The sequence below is a fragment of the Chrysemys picta genome, chromosome 9 (assembly GCF_011386835.1).
Source record: "Chrysemys picta bellii isolate R12L10 chromosome 9, ASM1138683v2, whole genome shotgun sequence".
Classification (NCBI taxonomy): domain Eukaryota; kingdom Metazoa; phylum Chordata; order Testudines; family Emydidae; genus Chrysemys; species Chrysemys picta.
The window spans coordinates 17,656,286-17,669,815 of NC_088799.1; the positions used below are offsets into that span (position 1 = coordinate 17,656,286).

At 42.4% G+C, this 13,530-nt stretch overlaps 1 protein-coding gene across 4 annotated transcripts in view; it reads left to right on the plus strand.

The window, feature by feature from the left end:
* Positions 1 to 3,328, plus strand: part of GOLIM4 (golgi integral membrane protein 4) — a 66,478-nt gene extending 63,150 nt beyond the window's left edge. For all 4 annotated transcript variants that reach the window (XM_008164982.4, XM_065557817.1, XM_065557818.1 and 1 more), the window contains one exon: positions 1,300 to 3,328. In XM_008164982.4, coding sequence (XP_008163204.1) covers positions 1,300 to 1,458 — 159 coding nt within the window. In that variant the 3' untranslated portion in view covers positions 1,459 to 3,328. The remainder of the gene's footprint in view (positions 1 to 1,299) is intronic.
* Positions 3,329 to 13,530: the final 10,202 nt, after the last annotated feature.

Here is a 13,530-nt window from a genome sequence, read left to right on the forward strand (position 1 = left end):
AGGCTTAAAGCCACCTTTGCCCTCACTTCCTCAGAACTATAAGTTCTGGCCTGCACCAGAATTTTACCCCAACCCAGCCAGGTGTTTTGGGATATGCTATAACTACCAAACAATATATATTTTTAAAAGATTTATGGGTAAATGTATTTGTGATGTTCCCCTGGTGTTATCTGGACCGGTGATCTGCTAGGTCACTCCAATCCTTGACTCTGGGAGCCAGCCTTACCCTGGTCTGCTGTGAGATTCCCCACTCCTGGGCTGTTCACGCACAGCCTCCGGCACGTAAGCTGCTCCTTGGATTGTGCAACCGAATGACACTAGCCAATATCTCCAGTCCCAGACACAATCCGAGGAACCTCCGTCTTGCAGTGTCCAGTAATGCCTGCTGGACGCAGCAAGCTTATATGAGATTGTCATTTTAACAAAGAAATTGATATGTACCAGGCTTGTTATCCCAAGGGGAATCTCTGTCACGCGTCAAACCAAACTCACTGCTTCAGGTAGAATAAACAAACAGATTTATTAACCACAAAGATAGATTTTAAGTGAATAAAAGTCAAAGCATCACAAGTCAGATTTGATCAAGTGAAATAAAAGCAAAACGCATTCTAAGCTGATCTTAACACTTTCAGTGCCCTTACAAATGTAGATGCTTCTCACCACAGGCTGGCTGGTTGCTCTTCAGCCAGGCTCTCCGCTTTGATCAGCGCTTCAGTCGCTTGATGTGGTGTCTGTAGATGTAGGTGGAAGAGAGAGGGAGAGCATGGCAAACGTGTCTCCCTTTTATCATGTCCTTTCTTCCCTCTTGGCTTTGTCCTGCCCTTCAGAGTCAGGTGAGCATTACCTCATCACAGTTGCAAAGTGGCCAAAGGAAGGGGGGTGAGTCACTTGGGAGCCCAACAGATTCTTTTGTTGCTGCCTAGGCCAGCATCCTTTGTTCCTGTGAGACTGGGCTGGGTTTGTCCCATACATGCCCTGATGAGGTGTGAACTGCTTCTCTGCTCTTGGAGAGTTTTTGCCTGGGCTTGCTTTAAACCATGAGGATACATTTCCAGCCTCATAACTATATACATGAAATTATAACCTATAACATTACTATAAGAATTACTATAACATCACTACAACAACCATGCTCAGTGCATCATGAGCCTTCCGAAGACATTCAACATGACAAACTTTGCATTGGATACTACACAATCATTTTACAAGGATGAACATGTGGGTTCTGGGTGTTCCCCTGAGGTACAGAGCATCAGAGTACTTTCACTGAATCCTTCCATTTTTGTTTTATCTTTTCAGGCTGATGAAAAAAACAATGAAGCTGCAGACCGTGAGCAAGGAGATCATGAAGACAACAACCAAAAAGAAGGTCATGAAGAAAATTATGAGGAGGAAGAGGAAGATGAGGAGGAAGGTGGCGCCATTGCAGCAAAAGCCCATAGAAGAGGGGAAATGTAACTCTGTTGTTTTAGGGGTTATGTACAACAAAAGATTCTTGCTTGAAACGAACTTTTTTCTAAGGATATTTAATTACAATAATTCAAAGTTTGCCTTTTATGTTTTTTACTTTTCTATTAGATGCTTTCATACATATGTGAATACACTATTTTGATATTCTAGATTAGCATCTCTTTTATATTAAGGCACCACAAAGACAGACAATGGAATAAGTCTCATTCTTGTCATAATTCTGGTAATGTTTTAAAAGAGCATTTTGGGTATAAATTTAAACTTTCCTATTGTCCAAGTTTGGAAAGAGCATTCGATCTACACTGTAACTTATATGCGAAGTGATCTCGTGCCTAAAACTACTCAACCTTAGTCACTCAATTTCATTGCCTTCAGTGATTCATGGGTGAGTAAGGGCTAGCTGAATTACACACTGAAGCCCCAATCCTGAAATGCTTATGTGCTTAACTTTTAGGCCACAATGAGTAGTCTCATTGGCTTTAATGGGACTGTTTGCATGCTTAAAGATAAACATGGGCATATGTGTTTGCAGGATCAGGTCTCAGCGTGTAGATGCAGTGCAACTTTAAAACATGCAAGCTATAAAAGCTTTAAGAATACGGTGCTGTTAATAGCTGTTAAGGTTAACAGCTGTTTATGTACAATTATTATAAACTTAATTTTAATGTGTATCAAGGTGCTTCAGTTACAAAAATCACAGCAGATAATAAAAGATGGTCTGCGGGTAAAGTATGTGTAGAATGCATTACGTAAAGAACTACTCAGACAATCATAGATCCAAAATCAAAATAGTCCCATCGGTTGAAAATATACTCTGCACAAGAAGAATGAAGGTTTACAGGAAGAACAACTGGGTGATACTCAAACTAGTTCATAAAATGTTTATCTGGCCCACTATCATCAAAACATTTTAATTATCATTTGTGTGTAAGGCCCGTTGAACATGCATTTTGGAGAGTAAAAGGGCTTAAGGCATTTTAAGTGAGTTAATAGGACTGGTACAAGATATCCTCTTCTGAATTTAGGCCCCCACATTTCTTGCGGCGGTCATCCAGAGGGATGTCTATATATATTGTTGTGCTCAGCTGGTGAATAGCAAACCAGTGACAACACTTCTGTAAGCACACTGCAGTGTGTTTTGCTTCCCTTTAGCACTGCATGCCAAAATGTTAACGTACTGGGCCTCTGGTAAGTTAGTATTAAGTTATACCAAGTCCTACAATTAATGTAATTGAGATGCATGAAAATATACAATATTTGTACTGTTACACACCTTTACTGTTTAAATTAAAGGGGTTAGGCCTAACGGCTATAATCTAACCATTGTGGTACTCTTGAATTAACCCCTGGAGAATGGAGACCTGGATTTCCTAGGCTATGTCCCATTGCTGGAAATGAGGCATACCATCGCTACAAGCGTGAAGGTGTTAATATATAAAGGAAAGTGTGTTTCTTTCTCTTTAATTTTTTTTTGAATGATACATAAGTAATATTTTTTTAGTTTAGCTTTTTAATATGATTGTAATTTAATTCAATTTCTACTAACTCAATTATACTTTTTTAAAGATGGTTTTACTATTTCTAATTTTTTTTAAGTGCCCTATATATTTCTTACATTTCATAGGAATATTTTGGTCAACGTGTATTTTGGATTTTCTGGTTACCATATTTACATTATGTATAAAAATGCCTGTTTATGTAATTCTGTAAAATGTATAATATGTACATAGTCTTCAGAATACAATTATTTTGATAAATTGGTCTGTTGTTTTTTTAATGTCACTGTTGCAGAACTTAATTATTTGAGGCATAATAAAAACTTGCCTGCAGTCAATAAAGCTAGAATGTGGGTTACCAATCTTTTTGCAGGGTGACATTTTATTGTTGTTTTTCTACATGTCCATTCTTACCTTATTTGAATGTGTTCATGGGGTGAGAGTGGAGAGAGGACTGCAGCATTGTACAGCAGGGGTGGGATTTTCAAAAGCACTGCATGATGGCTTTATTCAGTTTCCAGGGAAGTCAGTGGTAAAATTCCCATTGAACTCAATCAGAGCAGAGTTTGGCCAATGCTTTGAGCTCTTCAGAAATTCCACTGTAATTGTCCAAAGAATTATAATACATTGACTGATTTAACTGTTTGTAGCTGGCAGGGCCAGATTAAGGCATAAACTAATTAAACTACATCTTAGGGCCTCGCAATATGAGGAGCCTCTAAAAAAGAAAAAAAACTGACTCCATTTCAAATAAAGGAGATATGGGAAAAATTAGATTCTCTGTAAATACAGACATTTTGGATCAATTATGATAAAAATATACACATCTGGCTACACACATATCCTTACCTACCCTTGCCCTTCATTAATTGTTCATAATTGACAGGCAGAAGGCCAGTGCTGAGAAAAAAAACGATAATTGCACTTGTAAAATTATTATTTCTATGAGTAAGTGTACTATCAGTCTCCTAAGGCTGTGTCTTGTTGGCCAGCTGCTACTGGTAAAATTCTGACCATGCCTTCATAACTTATTTAAATAAATAACTAATCTCACTGCCAATAAAATCAGGAAAAATGTGAGGTCAGAGACAGCAGTTTCGTGAAGCAATCCTGCCAAGCTCATACTCGTATGGGACTCGTCCTAGGAGTGACGTCATGTAAAGCGTCCCCCTTAGTTGCTAATAGCCGGAAGACCACCATTTTTTGTTTACAGTCCAGCACACTCAGCCATATAGTGCCTTCGCTCCTGTTTTTCTTAATTATTAGTGTGTTCTTTCTTCTTTTGATCTGTACATATGTACAATTGTGTATTTTAGTGTGCTCACCGCTTTCTGCTTCATGCGCTATCCATGCTTCACATGATTGAGTTTGCAAGTGATCGTTTTATGGAATTGGGTCAAGTGGATTTTAAGGAGGATACATTTGTGTTGGCTTCCCTCCATCAGTTTCGGGAACCTTCACAGTAAATATTAGAACAGGGGTGGCCAACCTGCGGCTCCAGAGCCACATTCGGTCTTCAAAAGTTAATATGCAGCTCCTTGTATAGCACCGACTCCGGGACTGGAGCTACAGGTGCCAACTTTCCAATGTGCCAGGGGGTGCTCACTGCTCAACTCCTAGCTCTGCCTCCACTCCACCCCTTCCTGGCCCCTCCCCTCAGCCTGCCGTGCCCTTGCTCCTCCCCCTTCCCTCTCAGAGCCTCCTGCATGTCACGAAACAGCTGATTGGGAGGTGCAGGAAGGGAGGGGGAGGCGCTGATCGGTGGGTGGAAGGTGCTGGGAGCGGGGTGGGGGAGCTGATTGGGGGCTGCTGACATATTACTGTGGCTCTTTGGCAATGTACATTAGTAAATTCTGGCTCCTTCTCAGGCTCAGGTTGGCCACCCCGTATTAGAGAGTGCTGAAGAAAGGATAACTAGAGGGTTTTGAGAGAAGTAAAGGAAGATATACATGTATATAAAAATTCTGATTACATGGTGAGCAAGTTATTTCAAACAATGTGCATATGTAATTTATAGGCTATTAAAGCCTATAATATTCATTATATTTGCTTGAATATAGGCTAGTTTTTTTCTCTGTCTCAGTGCCTGTCTAGAGATTACCAGCATTTTTTCTGATAAATTCTTTCTTTCTCTTTCGTACATAGAGCTTGTTGTCACTTTGTGTGTCCAAGGTGTTTACGCTAGATCAGTGTTTCCCAAACTTGGGACACTGCTTGCGGGCCGGGCCGGTTTGTTTACCTGCCGCGTCCGCAGGTCCGGCCAATCGCGGCTCCCACTGGCCGCATTTCGCTGCTCCAGGCCAATGGATGTACCTAGAGAGGCTGAAGAGAGCTGGCTGAGAAAGAGGAAAGAAGAGAAAAGCGCAGCAGACCTCAAGCGCGAGTCCTGTGCTGGATTCATCTTCTCGCCCTGCACCTTACGCCTGCACTATCTGCGGCATGGATGGACTGTTAGTCCAATTCTTGAGTTTTAGCCACTCGTGGTGCTGCAGAACACATAGTAACCGAACTGCTTTGGCGCTTACACCACCCTCTTTCAAGATGGACAGTTGCTATTCATTCAATTTCACAAGTTACAATTCTGCTGCTCACCATCCTATAATAATTAAGGTTTAGTATTTATCTGCTGATCAGTTGCATTTCTTTTTTCACTGGAAATCTGTTTTGGGAATAAATAATCTAAGTGCTGGCTTTGGCTTTTTGGAAATGTGTAACTCTTCAGGCCTGATCCAAAGTTTACAGATGTCCAGGGAAAGAATTCAATGCCCTTAATGGCTACATGAGATTCTTCCCCTCCCCCCACCAGTTCATTTGTTCAGGTATCTGAAAATGGGCTTCTATCATGGTCATCAGTCTTTCTGAGTAGTGAATGCTTTGATTTTGCCGGTTTTGAACAATGCATTAAATCATTCTATACAACGCAAAGCATAGACAAATCTGTCTGGTTCTGCAGTTACTGACCCTTTATGATTTCCAGGTCTCACTTTAAAAGCAGCTGTTTACAATATTCTATTAGTTTTAGGAATGATGCTCAGCTGTAAGAATGAATGATTTTCTCACTAGGCGGATACTGCTGTAAAATGAAGATATTGATTTTTTCAGTGAGAGTGCAGCAAAGCTGTCATAACTCTTATGTGTTGCTTCATTCTGTTCCAATCATGAGAATGTAAATGTACTTGCTTCTGAAAAATTACCATAAAAGGAAAGCCTTGCAGTACTGCCAAGCTCAGGTGTTCAAAAATCACGAGACAAGCGCACCAAAAATCATGAGATTGGCTTTAAAAATCATGATTGTGTGTGTGTGTGTGTGTGTGTGTGTGTGTGTGTGTTCCTATTATTTGCCTTCTGCTTTTTGATCTTTAGAGTGCTCTGGGGTCATATTTTGAAGCTTTCTCCATAGCCAGGAGGGCCAGAAACTTACCAGGCTCAAATCATCACATAACCACTTGACTCCAGGAGTTGGAGCTTTAAAGAAAACAATAATTATCACGAGACTCATGACAAAATCATGAGAGTTGGCAAGACTCTTGTGACTACGGCATTGGATTGGGATTCAGGAGATCTGGGCTCAATCCCAGATTCTATTTGAGACCTTGAGCAAGTCACTTAATCATGGTGCTTCAGTTCCCCAACCGTAAAATGGAGATAACTCTCCAGCTCTGTGTCTGCTTAGACTATAAGCCCTTTAGGGAAGTTACTGTCTTTTGCCCTGTGTCTGTACAGGGTCTAGTACAACCCTCCCCTGAATTTGGGGTGCTAATACAAATAATAAATAATGTAAAAACACTTTTATGCCAATGCAGAAATTTATATTCATTTTTATGTTGGCCATTTTACATTTGTCTGGCAGGCATAATAGGAAACAATTGCTATTTTTTTTAAGCAATTTTTTTTAAGTACAATGACATCCAATTTGTACACCGGTACTTAGCCGCAGACAGCTCTTCTCAATTCACCAAAAATATAGCATTTTAATGGGCAAAACATCTTTGTGGGGGACTGTGAATGCATGTGAAAATTAACTTAATTCATGGACATTCTAGAGAGACACAAATTACACCTCTACCTCGATATAACGCTGTCCTTGGGAGCCAAAAAATCTTACCGCGTTATAGGTGAAACCACGTTATATCGAACTTGCTTTGATCCACCGGAGCGTGCAGCCCCGCCGCCCCGGAGCACTGTTTTACCGCGTTATATCCAAATTCGTATTATATTGGGTCACGTTATATCAAGGTAGAGGTGTATTCCATGAGCAGCAGCAAGTATCAGACAGAATTCTCCACATACACCGAAGAACCCACAGATCTTTTGTAGCAGGAGCTGCAAAACAGTGTTCTGAGGCAGGGACTTGGGGGGCTTCCACCCTGATATAAATTATCCTTGATGTAGCAGCATTGACCTGCACAGACATGGGAGAGATTGCTAGTCAGAATGTGAACCATTCTACCATGTTAATGTGAGCCCATTTTTAGCCATTTATATGATGAGCCAGAAATGTGAAGACCCATATACAGTAACTCCTCACTTAACGTTGTAGTTATGTTCCTGAAAAATGCGACTTTAAGCGAAACGATGTTAAGCAAATCCAATTTCCCCATAAGAATTAATGTAAATGAGGGGGCTAGGTTCCAGGGAAAATTTTTTCACCAGACAAAAGATTATATATATATATATTATATATACATACATATACACACACAGAGTATAAGTTTTAAACAAACAATTTAATACTGGTACACGGTGATGATGATTGTGAAGCTTGGTTGAGGTGGAGGAGTCAGAGGGTGGAAGAGGGTGGGATATTTCCCAGGGAATACCTTGCTGCTAAATCAGTGGTTCTCAAACTTTCGTACTGGTGACCCCTTTCACATAGCAAGCCTCTGAGTGCGTTCCCCTCATATAAATTTAAAATACTTTTTTATATATTTACCACCATTATAAATGCTGGAGGCAAAGCAGGGTTTGGGGTGGAGACTGACAGCTCGCGACCCTCTATGTAATAACCTCATGACTCCCTGAGGGATCCTGACCCCCAGTTTGAGAACCCCTGTGCTAAGTGATGAACTAGCACTCGGCTGAGCCCCCAAGGGTTAACACATTGTTGTTAATGTAGCCTCTCACACAAGGCAGCACAAACACGAGGGAGAGGAGATAGCATAGCAGACAGAGACAGACACACACCTTGTGTGTGGGAGAGAGAGAGAGAGAGAGAGAGAGAGAGAGAGAGAGAGAGAAATGAATACTGCCCTGTTAAGTAAGCTGACCCACTCTTAAGTGCATTGTCTTTTTAAGTGGATCAGGAAGTTGAGACAGCAGCTGCTGCCCCAAGCTCTCTCTGTCTGTCTCCGTCTCCACCCTGCTCCATATGGAAAAGAAGGGGTAAGCGGAGTGTAGGAGCAGGGGGGAGGGGGACACCCTGACATTAGTCCCCACCCTTCCCTCCTCCCCCCTGCACAGCAAGCAGGAGTCTCTGGGAGCAGGTCCAAGGCAGAGGGCAGCACATGGCAGTGGGGGGAGGAACAGTTGCAATTGCTAGCCTGCTGGCAGCTGCTGCACAGGGAACTTAGGGGAGCGGGGAGCTGATGGGGGAGCTGATAGAGGGGCTGCCGGTCCACCCTGGTTCCAAGCCCCCACCAGCTAGCTGCAGCAGGCTGTAATTCCTGCAAGCAGTGGATAAAGCAGGCAGCTGCCAAACGACATTAGAAGGGAGCATTGCACAACTTTAAACGAGCATATTCACTAATTGATCAGCAACGTAACAACGAAACAACGTTAACCGGGACGACTTTAAGTGAGGAGTTACTCTATTGGGTTCTACGTGCTCAGATACTGTGGTGATGGGGTGGTATAAGCAACAAGATAGATTCTGTTTCTGAATCTGCAATTGATTTGACCTTTGGCAAATCACACAGTCTCTCTGTGCCTCAGCGCTCCATTTGTAAGAGTTCCAATAATGCTTAGCCACTTTCACAAAGCTTTCTGAGAGCTATGCAGTTCTTTGTACCCCAATACACAAATGCATATCCTTACAGTCAGGTCTTTTCACATGCAAAAATGCAGACATAAACAGTATACGTGAAAAACAGTCCTGGAATATTGCATGCACCTCTTTAGAAGTCAGGTTGATGCCCTTCCTTGGAAAAATTGTAAGTGACAGTTTGTGTTTCTGGCAGCGAAAGCTTCCAAATTCTTTGTAAATGAAACTGCTCTCCACATAGCAATACTCAAGCAAGACCTACCAGCTGTTAAAGAATTAGTCAGACACGGTGCTGATGCTGCCAAGGCAAGGACCTCTGGCACTTGTTTTGTACCTGGAGAACTGTGCCAGTGTTATTTCCGTAAGAGCTTTAACTCATTCCTTAACTTGTGGAGTAATTCAATGAGAAGTTGCTATTTTGCAACTGAATACCCCGTATCTTGTACACAGAGACCCTCCTTTAAAAGTATCTTCCGCTTCCTACAATATTTGTTATTCAGATGACTGCACATAATGTTATCTATGATTGTGCTTAGTTCATCAGTTTGTTTGTTATTTCACCCAGGGGAGCTTCCACTGTCTTTTGCAGCATGTGTTGCAAATTAAGCAACACAATAAGCAAACTGCTTACTGAATACAATGCACCTTTGGAAGCATATGACTCCTTAGCAGGGCCGTCCCTAGCTATTCTGGGGCCCTACACAGCCCCCCAAGGGGGGGCAGGCCTCTGCGGGGAGGGGAGGGCTGACTTGGGGCGCAGGGGGGAACCATCCTCCAGCACTCACCGGCGGCGTGGCTGGGGTTAGGTCCCTGCACTTCCCGCCACCAGTGATTGCAGGCCCAGCCCTGCTGCAGTCCTCAGGGGTGGGAAGGGGCAGGGCTGGAGCGGAGCAGGGGCGGGAAGAGATGGGGAGGGGGCAGAGAAAGGGTGGGAAGAGGCGGGACAGGGGCTGGAGCAGCACGCAGCTGCGCAGGGCACCAGGAAATTTGGTGCCCTACGCAGCTGCGTACTTTGCGTATGGGTAAGGACGGCCCTGCTCCTTAGGTAAGTACTGCACCGAATATCATCTGAATTCACCTTTCCCCCCCCCCCACTACTGTGACATGAGTTCTTTGATTAAGAAACAGTTGTAATTAAATGGTGACCATCAAGACAGATAGACCTACACTTTTTTTTTTTTTACTAGACAGACCTGTTCAGCTGTTAATTGTTACAGTGTTTTCTAATGGAAGATAAGGTAATTTTTTGGAAGTTCAAGTGGTTTAGGACCCTAAGTGTCTAAGGCCTAGTCAACAGTACAGAGTTAGGTTGATGCAAGGCAGTTTACCTTGACCTAACTATAGATTTACCTTGACCTAACTTGACTTAACTACTCTAAAATTTCATTCCCACCAATGTAACTGCCCTACTATGCTGACTTAATCACTTCACCTCCTTGAGAGTCGTAGAGTCAATGTTCATGTAGTTAGGTCAATGCAGTGTCACTGTAGGCACTATGTTGCTTATGTCAACTGTTACTGGCTTTCAGAAGCTGTCCCACAATGCCCCAGGCTGACAGTACAAGCACTCCTAGTGAGGACACGCACGGCTGATACAAGGAGCAAAGTGTAGACATGCACAAGCAATGTAATTACTGTGGCAGCTGTATGCCAATGTAAGTTAGGTTGACTTAATTTTGTAGTGTAGACATGCCTTAAGTCACTTTTGAAATTAAGACGCAGGAGCCTAATTCGCTTGGGCACTTTTGAAATTTTTTCCCATAAACCCTAACACACTGACAAACTATTAGAAATGTTTCTTTGCCCTAAGTGCCTACTGGACATTCACCTTTAGATCAAAGAGTCCTGGCTTTTTAGAGAAGGATCCGGGTTCTTATTCCCATGCCACGTGTGTGTGGGTAAGCTTATGACCATATACAGTGGTACTGTATGTACACAGCTGAAGATTTGTGTTGCAACTCGGTTATATTTAAACAGGAGCAAAAAAACCCTGACATCCTTCACTCTATCCTGTTCCTTTCCAGTGTGATGGGCTGTGCAGGTCATTTGTCAGCCCAGAACCAGTATGTAGTGTTGGTACAGCACTTCAGGAATACAGGATGCAGCCTCCAGTGTTTGGGCCTCAGTACAGCTTTAAGCTTCATAAACTTCTAGTTCCCCTTTGTCACACAAAAAATAACCTTTCCAAAAAATATTCACAAAGAGCCAAATCTGCCACCCTTATTCATGCGGAGTAATACCGTACTCCGTGAGTAGCCACATTGATTGTGATACTCCACTACTCAGGAACTCATCTACTTGAAGAACAGTAACAGAATCAGGCCCAAATTTTTTTAAAATGCTATTTATTTGCATAATTGGAATGATTTTTTCGCCCTTTGCTGTTGTTTCCTGGGGCACTTTTGGATGAATGCCAAAATAGTGGCCAGTTCTAATTTCCACAAGATTCTGTAGAGCATTCTACAGGTGCTGCTAGTGAAAGCAGGGGGCTGGACTCTGTGACCTTTCGGGGTTCCTTCCAGTTCTATGAGATAGGTATATCTCCATATATTATTATTATTATTTTATTTATTCCATGTGGGTGTCTGTTTACAGATCATTCAGCCACCAATTAACACTCCATCTGTGCTCCCATTCAATACCCTTGCGCATTGCCATTGCAAGCCTGGCAGGAAAAGCAGAATTTATAACATGACAGAGTTCAGCCCTGCCAAGCACCTTACTTATAACAATCCCATCCACCATATCTCAGTGCATGCATACCATGAAGACACTGAGAAACAAAGGATCCAACCCTTTGTGGTGCTGCTCAGAGACTCTTGCGAGACTGGGCTCCCTTAATTCCTGCTAATTTCACTCAGAGCTGAGGACATCCAGTATCTTGTAGCACTGGGCTCAACATGTCTGCTTGTGTATCCTATAACCCATTCACTCTAGATTAGAACTGCTAAGTACATTCATGTTCTTCAATACAACATATGGATGGAATTATGAGAGGCTGACTCCTGTAAATTGCAGGTGTTCAGTCCCTTACAGATTTGGTCCTATCTTTTGAATGATTTATTCACATTAGCACCAGTCTATTGTCCCTTTCAATGCAGACCACTGTACAGATATGACAGATGTATTCATTTCATTTACCAACAGGTTACAAACATGTTACCTGTCAAATCAGTGAAAACAAAAAGTAACCCAATACCTAACAAAAGGATTAAGTAGAAAAGGAGTTCTATGGCAGGATTTTAATATTGTATTGGGAATAGCCGATTGACTTGCAGGTCCTTTCTAACTCCCTCCCAAGACAATGTCCGCAGAAGTAAATGAATCATAGCCCTGGTCTACATTTGGGGGCGGTGAGGGGCGGATCGATCTAAGTTACGTAACTTCAGCTATGTGAATAACGTAGCTGAGGGTGACGTACTTAGATCAACTTACCATGGTGTCTTCACTGCGGTGAGTCAACTGTGGCCGCTCCCCCGTCGACTCTGCCTGCACCTCTTGTGGCGCTGGAGTACAGTAGTCGACGGGAGGGCGCTCGGGGGTCGATTTATTGCGTTTAGACTAGACGCGATAAATAGATCCCCGCTGGATCGATCGCTTCCCGTTGATCTGGCGGGTAGTGAAGACATACCCTTAGTGACATCTGGTATAAACCAATACATCTGCTTTGTTTTGAGGTTTTTTGTGAACCCAAAATGTTGTTTCTACATGCTCATGTAGTCTTACTAGCAATATACCTTCATTAATTAGCCACTAGTTTTATAGCTCTTCAGATCCTAGAATGTGATTTAGCTCCCTTATGAATTTTTTTTTAAAAAAAACAGTACATCAAGAGAAAAAGGGAAATGGTTTTAAGTTTTACCAAAAAAACAAACAAACAAAAAGCCAGTAATGCCCATATTAAAATATAAATAATAACAGATACAGCGCCATTATAGTCATCGGTAACTGGGGCCTGATCCAAAGTCCATTGACATTAATGGAAAGAGTCCCTTAGGAGAGGAAGGATGGTTCAGTGGTTAGCAGATTAGCATAGGGCTACCTGGGTTCCAGTCCCTGCTGTGACACAGACTTCCTGTGAGACCTTTAGCAAGTCACTTTGTCTTCTGGGCCTTAGTTCCTGGTCTGTAAATAGGCATAACAGCACTTCCCTACCTCACCAGGGTATTGTGAAGATAAATACGTTAAAGACTGTGAGGCACTCCGATGCTATGGTGATGGAGGCTATATAAATAGCTTAGATAGATTGATCTCAGTGGGATTTGGATTAGGCCCTTAGATAATACGGTGTTAGGTGTATTAGAAACATCCAAGATAGGTAGGGCTGAATTCTGCCATGAAACTCTCTGCAATTCCACTAAAGTCAGTGAGCTTACAAGGATGTAAATCAGGGTGGAACGTGACCATTAGAGAGAGGCTTTCTTTCCTGGCTACACAAAGTAAAGTTTATCTCTGATACCCTGTAAGAGTCTTGACAGTTCACATCTGGGATTAACTGGCTTCTCAATTCTTCTCACTTAGTCTCCATAAAATCCTCCTATTGCTTTAAAAAAGGGTGTACACAGATAGACACTGTGCTGTCAG